General features: G+C 41.2%; 1 protein-coding gene across 1 annotated transcript in view; it reads right to left on the reverse strand.

The window, feature by feature from the left end:
- LOC127661993 (kin of IRRE-like protein 3) overlaps positions 1-17,997 on the reverse strand; it is a 245,909-nt gene that overhangs the window by 49,087 nt on the left and 178,825 nt on the right. Inside the window, exons 4-5 of the mRNA XM_052153000.1 lie at positions 10,886-11,043; positions 1,967-2,117 (exon numbers count right to left, since the gene is read on the reverse strand). Coding sequence (XP_052008960.1) covers positions 1,967-2,117; positions 10,886-11,043 — 309 coding nt within the window. The remainder of the gene's footprint in view (positions 1-1,966; positions 2,118-10,885; positions 11,044-17,997) is intronic.

Below are 17,997 nucleotides of genomic sequence, written 5' to 3' on the forward strand. Positions count from 1 at the left end.
CTACCCTTCTGCATCTGAGATGATGAAGGTTTGCATCCTTAGTACTGTCCCACCTGCTAATACCGCCATTACTTATTCATTAAACACCTGCTATTGTTTGATACTCAAAGGAGGATACTTGCCATCATTGCTTCCCATTCACCGTCTTTATTTGATCCCTTCTGTTTCGTATTTTGCAGAACTGCAACTCAGGAGGGCAATGTAAATATGGCCCTCTCGGACAGATATTTATTTAGTCATTCAAAAGTGTACTGGGCCTATGACTGCATGTCATTCTGAAAACCTCATGATCCTTTTTGCACGGCTCCCATTCCACATTCACTTGCCTCTCTCTCAGGACTATTTCTTTAACAGAATTTTGCAACAAGATGCTTAGTCTCAGTGATACATTTGAAATGTTTCCATCTTCCCATGGAGAGGATGTGAGAGTGTTGTAATGAAATTAGACAGCGCAAAGACTTGGTGAATTTGTCCTTGTTACTGCTGAGTTAAATTATCATAGGTCTGATTTCTCGTGTGGTTAAATTAAAACACAGAAGGTGGAGTAGGAGAGTAGATCTGGATGGCAGTGCAATGTAAAGTGTTTCTGCATGCCAAAAGAGCATTTAGGGAAAAGAGAGTAAGAGAGTTAGAAATAAGTGGAGAGGGATGATATAATGTATACAGTATATGTACTATAAACAAGGGTGAAATTCACATAACCTGTCGAGAACATATATAGGTTAAAATTATAAAATGTTAACTGGACATGTTTTGTTTTTTTTGTTTTGTTTTTTGTACAGTATTTCCCTGTTATGATAGACTTAAAGAAAGGTTGAGACATAGTGCTTGTTCCCACCTCTAACATCAGCTATTCCATAGATGCTATATCTACTATCTTCTGCCTTGCATGCCAAACAAATCCAAGCTAACTTCTAGGCTTTTGCAACACCAACAAATGTTAATAATTGTTATGGCTACTCCACAGCAACTCGCCCTGTACCCAGCTCACTTTTGTGCTTCAAAATGTGACGCATAACGTTGCACAATTGAGCTGTCACCAGTAATGGTTCTCTAATTAGCATGTTCTACTTTATTAGTCATAGTTAACGGTGTTGATGGAGGTTTGAGTAATTTGAATAAAAAAAACTGTTTAGCATTCTCTACAACTTCCAGAGTGGAGGTTTCCTCTGAATGAACTAACAGAGAAAACTCTGATGAGGTATGAGTGGGTGAAATGTGAGCAATTTAAAGTCTATATTAAACGCATTTTGCAACCCATTTTGCTTTTATTACCTTATGTACTTCCGAATTAAACATAATTTTCAACTATAGAAGGAAGGGGCTTTAGTGTATACATCAGTAGCAAAGTTCTTAGTTTTCGTGGCAAGGAGGAAGCGGGAGATGGCGAAATCCAACTCAAAAGGGGCTTTAATTCCCACAATTTTGACAGTCTATAAAGCACACTTTTCAGTGGACACACTCAAATAAGTCTTTTCAGCATAATACAAATATCACACTCTGAAACACTCTCCCCCTCACTGGCATCTGGCTCACTCTTAAAAGCCCGTCTCCACTCTCACTGCATTGACAAACAGCTGTTAGAGGCAATCATTGCCAGGTGATGATCCATACTGTTCTCATCTCCTGATCTCGCCCTCCATTCACAAACCAGCGCTTAACCACGCCCCCACCACCACATCATCTATTGTTGATTAAATTATGAAAAATAGGCATTGCATACCAGAAAGGAGCAAAGTGATTTGGTTTGGTTGAAAAGTAAAGCAGTCATTTTCTCAATTCATGACTCACTCTAATATCACTCTCTGAAAGAGCAAATCTCAATTAATTATGAGAATCTAGCAAGCAATTAGTGTTTGACCATCATAATTGAAAGTCACATGATTTGAGTATCACAGTGGAGAGCATGACCCAAAGAGGCATCATGCCAATTAAAAATGAATACTCTGAGTGTTGCATCACTTACGTTGGATGTCAATAGTGACACTGGTCTCCTTGCCATTGGGCACAGCCTTGTTGGAGGCACGGCAGATGATCTTCTGTCCAGATTCAATGTTGGAGGCCGAAATGTAGAGGGTGCTCATGGTGCTCTCTCTTCGTCCATCTCTAAGAAGAGTCTATGGAAAAAAAGAAGATTGGAGGTATATGGATTTCAGCGAGGAAAATAAAAGAAACCCCTTCTAAAAAGACCAAATTCTAAGGTGGTTCCAAGCTGGTTTATGCTTGATAGTGCTGGTTTGATGCTGATTTAGCAGGTGGCATCCCATACTTGGACCAGCATCCAAAACACAACATATGCTGGTCTTTTAAGCAAGGAAGCTAAATGGATATTTTCAAACTCAGTTTCAGCCATGGGTATTGAGGGTGAAAGACAACAAAAAACACCATCATTCAAAATCAATCTCAAGGCCAAAATGGCACCTTTATGCTGCTGCCCACAGGCAAATAGAGACAAATAGTCAGCACTCTGTTCATGGACCGATTGATTTAAGAAAAAAAAAAAAAAACAGCTTGTTTTAGGGGCTCCTTTTTAGTTGGGCAGTGAAGCTCTGGTGCGTGTCATATTGTATACAACATAGGAAATTAATCATCTTTTCCAGTGATCATAGTCTTGGTCTTGCATGCCCAGCGCAGAGCTCTGTGCCATCTGGAAGCTCTCGACAGAATCCACACTCCCTGTCACACTGAGATGGCTCAGAAAAAGAGATGCTAACCAGCATGGCGAAGATGACAGTCACCCATTAGAATCAATTGGCCATCTCAGCAGGCACTCACACTGGCTTGTGTTGCAAACAAATGGGAAAGATGGATTCTAAAACATTAGGCTATAAGACCCAAGACATAACTCTTTCACTTACTCTATCTTCATCTCTCACTTTGTCTTTCTGCTGTATTCTCTGTTTCACAGGCTCTGTTCCAACACCCATTGAGCCACCTTGATGTATTTTGCCTATACATGCAGTTGCCCTCAAAGGAAGAATACAATCTTTTTAGATTTACTTTCAGATCTATGGGGGATGTACTGATGTTATGAATTTCAGGTATCCAGAACAACGTTTTATGCTTTGCTTTCTGATGTTTTTTTATGTTTTACCACCTAAAAAGAGTTACACAAAATATTATTTCGTTTATGCAAGAGAAAGTTCCATCTTTTCTCAGTTCAAGCAAAATCTCCCCTTATCAACCCCCCACAGTAGCTCTCATGGCCCTTTAATGCCAGAAGCATTGACTTGTGTGGGAGGCAAGTCAAAACCCCATCTGTGTCTCTATAAGTCCATGTATTAATGTCATCAGCACTCCCAAAGAATCTAGAAGAATAAATGTACTTTTGAGCCATAATAGTTACTCGCTAATGATTAGTCATGTCATTGCACAGGCTAGTGACAGGGAGCTCGCTAATAGTAGTAATTACCAACTCATTTTTTTTTTTCTTTTTGCTACCAATTTGAAACGTTGTAATGAAACCTCACACTCACCTACCCACCGATAGAGAGAAAAAGTGCTGGTGAGGGACAGAGAAAGCAAAAGAATGAAGGAGAGAATAGAGGATGAGAAAAGGAGATGAGAAAACATATACAGTATATGTAAAACACTCCTTGGACCTTGGTAAAGATACATTTCCATCAACGCCAGACACTGCACTCTTCTTACAATAGGATAATCAAAAGAGACTTTTTGGAAACCAAATAATCCTTACTGCATCATGCTATAGGTAATTATATTAAACTACAGATCCTCATAGGTCATTGCATTGTGGTGAAGGATGGATGGATGGATAGATGGATGAATCTAATATAGGTATTATACTGGAGGAGTTCCACCAACAAAATAGATAGTATTTTTTTAGGTATCAAGGAATTCCATCAGATGTAGACCATTCCATACTGTACAATTTCATATTGTGTTTTTCAGACAGCTGAGAGTAATGGCTGTTTCTTCACCGAGTAGGTGCTCACCTCACCAGCTGAAAGACACAAGCTGTCAGCCGCAGAATGTGTCAATTAAATATCTTAGCTGACACAGTCCGGATTGTTTCCCTCATTGCTCAGGGCCGGTCTGAAGTTATTAATCTTGAATGGGACCCTGAAACAGCCAAAGACTCAACATTTAACATGAGCCTGGCCTAAAATAGCTCTAAATTACAAATGGATAATTTCTGCCGGTGCTGCCTGGAGCATGTCAGCTTTCTCTACTGGAAGTGAAGAGTGGAAATCAAGAGCACAGGAGAAAGCAGCTTAAGAGTGAGGCCTGAGATGGAATTAAAAATCTTAAAAACAGAAATGTGTTTTAAGGCACAGTGCCTCAGATGTACAGTATATGTATGTCAAATAGGCCTGTACCTTGTCAAATGTCACAATTGAAACAGAAAGTGCCTACAGTATGCTAACCTCATCTATAGGTGGGGAAATGTCTGTAAACATTCTTTTGTAGTCTGCAGATACAAATATTTGTGAAATGAATGATGATGTTTGTGAAAAAAAGCAGTAGTGATATGATGATTAAACCTCCAGGCACACTAATGCTAATAATTTAGGGAGCATTAGTATTCTGTTGTGAAGTTTCTCAACACATTTTCAAAGACAGACTGTCACAGGAAGGTGTGTTAAAAATCAAGCACAATTACTGAAGACCACCACTACCATGCAGTACGTTTCACTGCCTACTACCAGATATTAATTTCACTGTAAGAGTGATAAGTGTTCTGCTGCTTTGTTTTCCAATCTCCCTTAATAAAGAGTGTATAATTCTGCCTCTGTTCCTGGGGTTAAAAGCCATTCTTTGATTAACTAATTTAAACCTGCACCTCGAGTTCTGATTAATTTCCACCATTTTACGAGGCAATTAATTAAATGCCTTTTTACTTCTCTTCTCTCCCACTTTTAATTTCCGTGGCAAAACTGCAAGAAGGTTAATTAAGGGGGGGGGGTGGTGAAGAGAAGTTGAGGGGTGGAGGCATACTAATGTTTTCAACATTAACAGGAGAAGCTAAATTTGTCAAAGAAAATTGTAAATGCAACAAATTCAAGCTTGCGTTACTGTGGATACACTCTCCATGCTACCAGCCTCAGCCACATAAAACAATTTGACACATCTAGTTTGATATTAAATTTAATTAGAAAAATTCTCTCATAGTGGTCATTACTATTTAAAAGCCTCCACTAATTATACAAAATCCATGCAAAGTAGAAATCTTGGGGGTCAAATTAAATTTGAGAGACAGATGAGGAGGCAACAGGGAAGTTTTGAGGGTTTGTAAAGGAGGGAGAGAAAATATGAGTTGTGCCTGCCAGTGCAAAATACACTGCCACTATGCTATGTGGATCAATCAAATCAAATCCATTTATCATCACAACGCCATATCCACGAGAGTACAGGAGGTGAAAAACTTGAGTGGATGCTCATCAACAATGCAGTGTGAACAAATATCAGAACACAAAATACACAACAGACGCATGGAGAATATGTACAATATAAACATATGCAATATACACAGATACACACAGACACAATGTATAGATAATATACAATGTACAGTGCACAACAACTAATATAAAAATATGAAATATACTGATATATATTAATATACAATGTGTATAATACAATACCATGATAGGGTGATCGAGTGCAGGGTGAGCAATGCAGTATACAGTAGTGCAAATGGAGTGCCAAGGGACACAGAAGAATTATGATAGTGCAGTATTTAATACAGGAATGTACTTATGCCTGGTGGGGCATGAGACATACTGTGTAACATGTTCAATCTGAGATCAGTGTAAATTATAACTTATAAAATGCAATGAATGGGATGATGAGGTGTGTTTATGCAGTGATGTTGTTTCTGGTTTGAGTTCAACAGTCTGATGGCCTGCAGATAAAAGTTGTATCGCAGCCTGTTGGTGCGAGACCTGATGCTGCGATACCATCTGCCTGAAGGTAGCAGCGAGATCAGTCCATGGCTCGGGTGGCTGGAGTCTCTGATGATCCTCCAAGATTTACTCATACACTGCCTGGTGTAGATGTCCTGGAGGGAGGGAAGCTCACCTCCAATGATGTGTTGGGCAGTTCGCATCACCCTCTGCAGAGCTTTGCTGTTGAGGGCGGAGCTATTTACGGACCAGATGGAGATGCTACCAGTTAGAATGCTCTCCACAGTGCATGTGTAGAATGAACTGAGGATTTTGGTACTCATACCAAATTTCCTCAGTCGCCAGAGGAAGAAGAGGAGCTGATGAGCCTGTGTGAACCGACCGTGATATGAACACAGAGGAATTTCTGTCCTGTTTTCTGAAATCCACCACAAGCTCCTTAATCGTTTAATGTTGAGAGAAAGGTGGTCCTCCTGGCACCATTGTTTCAGGGTGTGCACCTCCTATCTGTAGGCTGTCTCGTCATTGTTGGTGATCAGGACTATCGCTGTAGTGTCATCTGCAAATTTCACAATGCCGTTGGAGCTGTGTGTGGCCATGCAGCCGTGTGTGTACAAACAGTACAGGAGTGGGCTGAGAACACAGCCCTGCAGGGCTCCAGTGTTGAGGGCCAGCGGTGAAGAGATGTTACAGCACATTCTGACCAAGAGGTCTGCAACCCATCCTGGGCCTGAAAGGACCCGAGAACCCCAAGGGTTTCGGACCAGGTTTGGGTGAGTTTTTCAAGTAGGACTTTGGGTTCGGGTCGGGTTTGTAATGAATAAAAAAATAAACAGGCTTACCGAACTTCTTACTCGTACACGCACTCACTCACAGACAAATATTTTTTGACATTTGCACAGCATCTCGCTTTTTATCCAGCATCTCGTGCAGGACTGGCACATTATAAAAATCATGCCAAGTTAAAAAGAACTTAACATTTTAAAAAAAGCATGTTGAGACTCCTGAGCTCTGTTTCATATTTTGCGCTGTATCTAGATTTGTTTTTAGCGCAGGTCGTGTCACAAAGATTCAAAATTCTAAACAAGTTTAGGCTGCATAGAGGGGACTGTTACATTGTTTCACTTTATTCCAGATTGTTCTACACCATGTGAAATTTTTGCAAATAAATGGTAAGTCAATGCATTTTTCCCTTCTGCTCTAGTGTACTAAGGGGTTGTTGTGCCTTGTCAAAACTGTATGTTTTATTGTCTGTCTGTATGTCTATTGCAACTGTACTTGCTAGGAGAAGAAATTAGATAGTAAGCGATTTTGTGTTCAGGTCGGGTTAAGGCTTAAAATCTGATGATATCATTCAGGCCTGGTAGGGTCTCGGTTACAGGTCGGTTCGGGTTTCATTTTAAGGCCCGTGAAAACCTCTATTCTGACCACCTGCTGTCTTCCTGACAGGAAGAGACAGGAGTTTCATGTCAAGCTTGGAGGGCACTATTGTATTGAAAGCAAAGCTGTAGTCCACTATCAGAATTTTCACATAGCTGTTCCTTTAGACCAAGTGGGAGAGAGCAGTCTGTAAGGTGTATGCTATGGCATCATCGGTGGAGCAGTTGCTGCAATAAGCAAACTGCAGTAGTTCTAGTGAGGCAGGCAGCACAGAACAGATGTAATATCTGATTAACCACTCAAAGCATTTGCTATTATGGGGGTCAGAGCAAAAGGGTGCCAGTCATTTAAACAGGTGATTTTGGATTGCCTCGGTACAGGCATAATGGTACACATTTTAAAGCATGTAGGGACCACAGACAGGGAGAGGGAAAGATTGAAAATAAAAACACCAGCTAGTTGGCTAATGCACGCTCTGATGATGTGGCCCAGAATGCCATCTGGACCCATGGTTTTGTGGATATTCACCCGCTGGAAGGATTGGAGAACAGAAGCAGTGAGTAAACTAACCTCTTTAGCTCTCTCTAAGAGGGTGGTGTTGTTTCCCTCAAAAAGAGCATAAAACTTATTAAGCTCTTCCAGGAGAGAGGGAGTGGTGTTAATAGTAGAGTTTTTCCCCTTTGAAGTCTGTGATGATATATATTTCCTTCTATATGCTTCTTGAGTGAGTGTTTAACTGTACTTAAATCTTGTTCCTGTACTGGCATTTTTCTGCTATGATGATTTTGTGGAGGGCACAACTGGCATAACTGGAACATCTCCCAGTCCATGTAAACAATACTGTCTTGTAGCATAGAATCCGACTGGTCGGACCAGCACTGGATCGTTCTAGGAGTGTGTGCTTCCTGTTTCAGTGGTCCGATTTGCCAAATGGTGGGCGGGGGAGTGATTTGTAGCATCCCGGAAAGGCGAGTTGCAATGGTCCAAATTCCGGTACCCTTGTGTGCATGTAACATGTTGAAAGTATTTTGGTGTGATTGTCCTAAATTTGGCTTTATTTATGTCCCTGGTCACTATAATCACAGCCTCAGGATGCATGGATTCCTGCTTACTTATTCACTTACTGTGTCGGCTTGTGGGGGGATGTAAACAGCTGTTATAATGACCGCTGTGAATTCCCTCGGTAGCCAGAATGGTCAACACAGAAGCATGAGGTATTCCAGATCAGGAGAGCAGAAAGACTTGTTAGAATGTACGTTCCTCTGATTGCACCAAGAGTTGTTGATCATAGACTGAATGTTTGCCAGTAGAATGCTGGGTAGTGAGGGTTGATTAGCATGGTGTCAGTCTGACAAGGATGCCCACCCTCCCCTTTTATGGCTACGCTTCGATGGCCGAGCGGCCCAGACAAAGGTCTCCACTGCCGTGTTTGAAAACAGCTGATCAGCATTGAGGAATTCAAAGTCCGGTTTTGGGTGTGCAATTGAAGAACCAATATCCAAAAGTGTCTGTCTATCGTAGACAATAAGGAAGATGACATCCAAGATGAAAAACATATGAGATCATGAGATATGAGCTTTTAGACTTGGCCCCAAGCCACAGCAGCCACAAAATCCAGTGTGTTTGTGGCGCAACGCACCAGAAGTTACTTGATTAACCAACATTAAACATCAATAGAAGAACAATTAGGAACAGGCATTGGAGGTGGATGTGCAGCTGCTCTTGTTTTTGTTATCATACTCAGGAACATTTTATATGGCAAGAATGACAACTTCCATATGTCCCATACTGTGCATCATAGTCTGTGCTCTTTTCAATAGACAGACATTTTAAGGTGCAATCCAAAAAATCCAGTCCTTTTGCCCCTATAGACAATGCTAAACCCTCAAATCACTGACCTGTTTTGAATTCCTTCCATCTATCTGATAATTGTGCGGCTTTGCCTTTGTTGAACCTTATCATAGATCTACAACACCTCTATCAGTATTTTATTGCGGCTGATAGGATAACGACATTCAGAGGCCAATAGAAAACCACGCCTCGACAATGGACGAACTACACATAATTAGTCATTTGAATCATAAACAGTTCCACTGCAGAAATGGCAGTCCTAAGGAAAGACATATTTACTGCAAATTTAATCTAGACATTGGCCTCCATTTGTCCCGATTATGGATTTGGTGAAGGAGGAGTGTGCGAGAGTTCCCTCTTATCCCATTCCCATTATTCAGGCTGAGTGATTGTGACTTAATTGAGTGCATTGCTTTTTAATAGCATGAAAAGAGATATGAGAAAGCTCAACTGCCTCCATACATCAAAACACTCTGTCCCTCATTCCCATCACTACTCTAACCATGAAAAACTGTATGCTCACTCTCCGATTAGCAACGCCTCCCAAAGTGAGTTTGCTGATGGGCAATACAGCATTCAGTTACAACAGCCAAATCAATGGTGTTTATCTGCTCTTTAGAAACAGCCAATAATCGGATCAGGTGTAGGGAGGGGTGGTGTTTGCCAAAAGGATCTAGCAAGAGCTCTTTATTTATATTAAATCTATGTGGCTGTGTTGATTACTTGGGTGCTACCTCAGATTGACCCAATCAAAAGATTGGTGGGGCAAATTGAGATTAATATTAAGATTTTCTTACACAGTGGGATGATTATTAACAGCATTATGACAATATGGATCTTGGCTTGATATGGAAGCTGCATGCACACATTCACACATGCAGATACAAACAAGTACACACATGCACAGGCATCAGTTTTATGAGTAAGGAACACCATTTCTAAGTGGAACATTCAGGGAAAAATATAATTCTAGAAAAACAATATGGCTTTGCCTTATCTTGCCATCTGTTTGTTTGTGTTGACACATTTTATAGGGCAAGGAGGACAAACATGTCTCTGTCATTCCAGTTAGAGGCTGGATTTCCAGGGATTTTCATCCAATCAAATGGAGCTAAGGGCTAAAGCGAATGAGTGCAGATGGTGCAGGCAATCACAGCCACATATGGCTTTCATGACAAGTGGCCATTTTATACAAACTTCTATAAAACCTTCATATATATGTTTTACCTTAAAATAAAATTACAAAAGTAAAAAGTGAAACTTGCTGTTATACAATTCTATGTCTTTTTTATAAATACAATATTCTAGGAAAAATACAAATGAACATACAGATGTTGGATGCTCTCATTACTATAGTTTGGAGTGCCACAAAAATAAGCAGAGTGATGTAAATAGGAAAGCTTTGCAGTGGTGTTGGACTGTATATTCAGCAATCTTGAAATGCCTCTCATTCAATCAGATTTGAGGGCTGGAACTTACTGGTGTATTCTAGAAAATAATTTTGACATCCCTCAGATTGTTAAAACAAACACCAATCACTTTCACTGTAACACTTGTAATGGAAGTCTATAGGGAATCTGTTATTGAGGGTTTAATCCTCAGAGACTTAAGCATAGATATCGTTCATGTATTTTCTTATGTGCATCATGAAATTGCAGGATTTAACACATTTACATGGTCATGACATGACTAATTATTATAAAAACAATTATGTTCTTCTAAAAAGTTCTTTCAATTTATCATGTTTCAATTTATCATGAGCTATACTCATACAAGTCTTTTCCTACCTTAGAGTACGTGGCTCCATTCAGAACCTCTCCATTTCGGATCCAGATGATGGAGGCGGCGGGTTTGGCGTTATCTGCATGACAGGTCAGATTGAGAGGGTCTCCTGCTCTTAGGCTCACCACAGGCCCTCCGATGATGGCTGGATCTTCCGGTGGAACTATGGAAGAGAGAGAAAAAAAAGTAAAGTTGAGTTTGTCAGTCAGGAGCAGAGGCATGGCAGATGTCTTTTTCCCACCAAGAGAAAGAAGAGATAGATGGGAGGTTGGGTATAAAAAAGCTGTCTAACCTTGTGTCCTTAAAGAATAAAATCATTAAGACATAGACAACAGTTGAAGGTTAGCGAGTCACTGTCATTGTCTGCACATTTTAATTTAGATCAGTTCAGACCTTCTACACAGGAAGAGAAAAGCTGCAAGTGGAAAACACTTTAGAAGATCTGATGATTTTCTTAACTAAACAGTGTGGGCCGAGCGTCTAGGATTGAGGTTTGATCATAGTTGAGTGGCATAATTTTATCTGCATTTAAAGGGAGCAGGTGTGATTTGTATGTACGTGGAAGTCGTTATTATCACAGTGTGAGTCAGAGTGGGGAGCAGCCGAGTGTGAACATGTAGCAGGGCATAATAGCAGCATGGGGTAGGAGCAAAAAGCAAGATATGGCTGAGGTAGCGAAGAGGCAATCTAAGAGCAGGCAGGAGACATTGTGTGAAGAACATTAAAACCAGCAGAAAACAGGTTCATGAATGGCAATGATTACTCTCTCTCTCTCTCTCTCTCTCTTTAGCACACACACAAGCCTGATCATCCTGGGTTTTATTCAAACTCCAGTGAATTATTGATTGTCCTGCACGCTCATTACTGAACTGATCTGGGGCAAGAAAAAATCAAAGCGGCTGGTAGTGAGAAGTAGAGATAGAGAGACAGAGATAGAAAGAGAGAGAGCGAGAGAGAGAGTGAGAGAGGGAAATAGAGAATAAGGACACACTGAGGCGAGGTCACCACACAGAGAAAGATAATTACAGTCAAGGGGTTGCTCAAAATCTTACATGTCTGTGGTCTTTCATTAGCAAGAAAAAAGGAAAGTTCAGCATTTGCCTATGGCATTACGAGTTTCATTCAGCTTTTAAAAAGTGTTACACTTTATAATAAGGTTCCATTTGTTAACATTAGTTAATGTATTAGGTATCATGAACTAACAATTACATCTAACATACAACTAACTCCTAAGATATAACTAACTATATAATCTAACTAACCAAGATATTTTTACAGCATTTATTGATCTTTGTTAATGCTAGTTAATAAAAATACCAAATTTCATTGTTAGTTCATGTTAGTACATACTGCATTTACTAATTATAACATAACTTTTATTAATGTTTTTATATTGAAATTAACATTAAACAAGATTAATAAATGCTGTAAAAGTAATGTTTAATGTTAGTTCATGTTAACAAATGTTAACAAATTAAACCTTATTGTGAAGTGTTACCATTGTAGGAACAGTAAGTGAGCTAGGAATTTAATTAAACTGTCCTTATTCTACATCATTGTTATGTAAGGAAATGTATAATGGAATTAGTCACGTTCGACAACCATTATAAGAAAGATAAATTACAAATAACTAGATTATTTGTCAGAATAAAATTCTCCACCATTAAATTTGTCATACGTCTCGTTGTATCATCTCACAATTTCTATTGTATGGAATAAGTTTTAATAAGGGAATTATGATTAATTCAATTATTTGAGTACTATTATTCTCATGACTTATTGAAAATAATATCACAAATATTTAGGTATAGATTTGAAGTGAAATCTTTTAAAAACAGGGAAGAGATTATTTATCAAAATATACCACAGTCAATATATCTTTGAATACAGATAAACTTTATTGCTATTCTAAACATACACTAATCTAACACATACAACATGAAACAAGTTGATGAATTGTAATTATCTTTCTGTCATAAGTGACAGAATGTGAAATAAATGATCAATACAGAGTAAATTAACGACAGATGTGAAATAAGTGATCAATACAGAGTAAATTAACGACAGATGAACACACATCCTACTTGCGTCCTCATGCTATCCAAGAGGTTAATGTCTGGGCAGAGATTTTAGTGTGTTATTCTTGTGTATCACGGTTTTTGCTTGTACAGATTGCGGACCGCCGAGTCCGCTCATTGTTGCTAATAATACTCAAGATATTAATGTTACGTACTGTTATCACAAATTAGATTTTTGCTGTGTTGTAATCCAACCACGTTAGACTGTTGTGTATTTACGGATGAGACTGATTGATCACTTTTATGGGAAAAAAGTGCTATTGGATGTTTTTCAATGAATGCTTGTTATAGACAAGGCACACCGAGTTTATCCGTTAAAGAATCAAAGACAGCGGGACGGTTCACGAGCCGTCTAACAGCGGTAACAGCTGCCTTCTCTCCCGCGATTGCGAAACCTGCTTCGGTGCCGCCACTTTATTCTCTCTCTCTGTCGTACTAACTGCACACACACACGCAACCCCTCACAAACATTTTGCAAGTAGATAACTTGGGGATAAAGCTCTGCTTTGTCCCCAAGTTATCGTACAAGCAGAGACATACCATTAACCGTCTTCTCTCCGCCCACATTCGAGGCCATATTCTCTGGCCGGAAATCGCGTGTGACGTACTCTCCACGAGAGTCATTTTGTGTGCATCATTTCTTACACACACACGTACATATACCTTCCTCTCATGCGTTATTTGCTTATTTTGGTTACCATATCTAATCATATCACTGTTTAGTTTGTAGTTTTAAGTCGGAAGTTGCATTGTATTGATTATTAATTGATATTACTGCATCAGTAAACTTTGTTATATTTCAAAGAGAGGTTTGGTTTGCATACACCTGTGTCAAATGCTGGCACTGGATGCCAGTTCTCTGATTCAAGCCTTCATTGTTTCCTTTTGAATATTGATGTTCTCCGGTCGTCGATTTCCCTAAGAGAAGCTCTAATATTTAGACTGTTTTACTCTCTGGTTATTAGTCCCTGATTCCAGGGTGGTGCCCCAGTGATATTAATCCTTATTAATATTATATTGATTTTGATAATTGACAATTCACTGAGAGGCTTCCTCGGGACTTCGGATCCCAAGTTTCCTTGGAATCTACATGGCATGGAGGCTGCAAGCCATGACGGCAAGAGTGCAGAGGAACTGGAAGAAGCAAGAGAAGCCAAAGAAGAGAGGAGACCAAGAGAGAAGAGGAGACTGAGAGAGAGTTCTTCTTTGGTAGGAATGACAATATGGATCTTGGCCTAAATTTTGAACTAAAATTGTCCAGAGCCAATCAGAAGTGGCTTTTAAGAGTCAAGTGGTCAACTGGTCTGTCCTTATCAATGTTCACAATAATCTAGGTATTGTGTACACTATGGGTCCAAATGTATTATGTTCATTTTAGAGGGTTAACGAAGTACTGTGACTTTGTGTGTAATGTTTATGGATTAAGATGAGATGTCTTCATATTACGATTGTGCATGCCTTAAATCATGTCCCTTTTTTGTGTATTTAATTATTTATTTATTTTTGAGGTCCTCCAAATATTCCAACAGCGTGGTGATATAAGGAACCTTGAAATGGTCCCTCTAGTAATTAAGCCCTCATGTTTTCCATTGTCCCTTGTCAGGTATTGTGTTTTGTAACGTGTTTATGTGAAGCCATGTTTATGTCAAGTCAAGTTTTAAGTCGATTCAAGTTCATGTTTATTTCTCATGTTTGTAGTTAGGTTTTTTTTTGTTTTCACGTTTATTGATACTATTTCACTCAGGTTCATCACATCATCATCGCCATCATCGTCTTTGTTATTGCCAGCGCCAGCATCGTTACAATATCAGCTACATCACAGCTCTATGTTGCAGTTTTAGCAGTGAATATGAAATATATTTTCTCTTTTCCCCCTGGCAGACTAGGTTATGAATGTAATCTCATACAATTACTAAAAGATATATTGCCCATGTTAATCTCAAAAGGGTTCTTTTAGTTCTTAATGTGGAACTAAAAAAAAACAATATTTCAGAGAGAAAGCTTGGGGATCTAAGGCAAGTCTGTGGGCCCAAAATGTTCTTCACTTCAAACAGCAGACCTCAGCAGCCCAGACCCATATTTGTATTTAACACTGTGGCATGTCACTATTGATGGCTGTGTCCATGTTCTTCAAATGGAACTGATCATTAATAAAAGGTGCTATTATTTCAGGCCGTGGTGCTGAGGTTTTGTCAGACATTCTCTATCTAATTTCAGCTCTCCCAGACACTTAGTTTGACAGCGGTACAAAGGGCAACCCTGTAGCCATGTTAACCATCATCATTACCAGGCTGTTTGCTAACTCTGCCTCCCCTAATGGCTACAAATTAGCGCTTTATCGCAGTCACTCGATAGATTTCTCATGAGACGGTCAGCGGTGCGGATTGATCACTCCTCTTTAATTACTGGCTAGTGGGCTGCAATCCTTTCACTGTCCACTTGGCTGTTTAAAGGGAAAACCTCACCAATCCATTTATTTATTTCTGTCCTGCTTGTCCTGATACTTATATTACCTCTACCAGTCTTTCTTGAGATCAACAGCTTTTACAGCCATTGGTTTGGAAGAGGGTTGAATTTGGAACAAATGTGATGGGTTTTCCTGGTTTCCTTTTTCCATACAATGAATGAATGACACTGTATGTGACAGTCACACCTTGAAAGTATCATAAACGTAGTCCATAATACTCATGCAGTATATTCCAAGTGTTCTGAACCAAAATGTCTTGGTTACAGATGTAACCTCTGTTCCCTAATGGAGGGAACGAGATGGTGTGTCGATGTAGCGACAATAGGGGTTCGATCTTTAGAGCAGACACAGGCAAGCTGTTGAGTGCCTTGCAGCAAGTGCTCGACCACGTCGTGACATTCCAGTGAATTTAGGTAAGGCGTCCCTGATCCTGATAAGGGTGGGAGGAGACACTTACCCGAGGAGTCTACAGGCGGTGGCCTTTCCTGATTTTTGTATCCTGCCGAACACCAGCTAGGATAGTGCTGGGGAAGCACTATTCCCTCTCCAGGAGGGAAAGCACTATGGAGACCACATCCTACCAGAGAAAGATTAACATGTGGAGAATACCTCACATGGACTAACTGACAGGGAAGTTCACATATGGAATGAAGCCACTGGGAGGACCCTATCTATGGAGAGCATACACAGCAACAGTGGCCAAGCTCAGCTTTGTCGAGGGGAAACAGAGGATTCACCTTAGGGGATAACGAACATTGGAAACGCATCATACTGGATTTCCGAAGGGGAATTATCACGTAGGGGCACTGAGCTGAAGTATGCAGGCTCAATTTAAAAGTGGCATACCACGGGTACTTGGCCTGGCAGCATCACTCATCACAATCATTTTGCAACCGAATATTGCTTAAGATATTAAAGAGTGTTCACCAGTTATGGGGAACTGTTTGTGGACAAATAGCGCACATTATAACCTGGAAAGGGAAAAGGCGCAAGTGCAAACGATACACCCGAACGGCCGCCCGTCCTACCTGCTGTTACCCTGTTACACTTGGGTTGAAACTGGTTCAATGTGGAGGTTGTAAAATCATGCAAAAGTATTGGGTGTATCCCAACCCGCTGCTCTGCATATGTCCGCTAGAGAGCCCCTTGACAGTGCTCACCTCTTGTGGAGTGCGCCCAGACTCCCAAGGGGCATGGCAGGTCTTGGGATTGGTAAGCCAAGGAAATGGCATCCACAATCCAATGGGCCAGTCTCTGTTTGGAGACAGCTTTCCCCTTCTACTGACCTCCAAAGCAGAAAAAGAGTTACTCAGAGCGTCTAAAGCTCTGCGTGTGGTCAAGATAGATGCGCAGGACGTGCACTGGACATAGCAATGACAAGGCCGGGTTTTCCTCCTCTGTGGGGAGCGCTTGCAGGTTTACCACCTGGTCCCGAAAGGGAGTAGTGGGAAATTTGGGCATGTAACCGGGCCGAGGTCTCAAGATGACGTGAGAGTGAGCCGGCCTGAACTCCAGGCATTGCTGGTGACAGAGAGCACTTGTAGGTCCCCCACCCTCTTGATAGAAATGACTGCCACCAGGAGGGCCATCTTCAGAGACAAAGTGCTGAGATCGGCCTGCTCCTGGGGCTCAAAGGGGATTCTCTGTAAGGCAGGTAGGACCACAGTGAGATCCCAAGAGGGAATTAGGCGCAGCCTAGGAGGATTTAATCTCCTCGCCCCCTTGAGGAACCTGGTGATCAAGTCGGGCCTCCCATCCAGGAGGCGCGGGGTGATAGTCACGCACTGGGTACCGTAGTGCCAAGCCTACCTTGGACTCGAGTCTGTAGCCAGTGCTGGAGTGGTCTCATATACATCAACCCGAAAGGGGGTTCTGCCACCGAGGTTGCCATATGCCCCAGGAGTCTCTGAAATTGTTTCAGTGGCAACGCTGTCCTCTTTCCTCTTGGAAATGAGGAAACTGCTCTTTTGCTGACAATTTGGGTACCGGGGCAACCGGCGATGTTAAAATACTTACCTTGTGACCCAGGGCAGCACGTGGGTCCCATGCACTCGCCTGTGTCTAGCCAGCAAGTCACCTTATCTCTGGGTCGCCTGTCACAGGGCCGCTTCAAAGTTTCTGGCAGCCGGCTTACGGGCAGGTGGTGCTACTTTTCTGTGAGAGGGTCTTGGTCGGTGCTACCCTTGTGCAAATCTTTGTGTGCCTTGGCCTTGTGGTCCTGCAGGATGACCGTGGAATGCAGGGTGGTGGCAGCCTGACCCGCGGCGTTGTAAGCCTTCGCCACTAGGGACTAAGAAAACTTACACATTTTGGAAGGGAGTCTTGGTCGGTTCCTCCAGGTGGCTGCGTCCTGCAGGCATAAATGCACCACAACAGTGCGCTCTACCTGGGGAAGCTCAACAAATCCCTCAGCCACCCCACCGTTGAGGTTAGTCAGAATTGACAAGCAGGCTAAGGGTGTTTTCCATGACTTCGCGAGCTCCTCACGCACTTCTGGGAAGAAACGCTGCGGCCGTGAGTTACCTTCCGAGCCCAGAATCCAATCATCTAGCCGTGAACGCTCAGGGCAGGA

Source organism: Xyrauchen texanus, chromosome 21, assembly GCF_025860055.1.
Source record: "Xyrauchen texanus isolate HMW12.3.18 chromosome 21, RBS_HiC_50CHRs, whole genome shotgun sequence".
Classification (NCBI taxonomy): Eukaryota; Metazoa; Chordata; class Actinopteri; order Cypriniformes; family Catostomidae; genus Xyrauchen; species Xyrauchen texanus.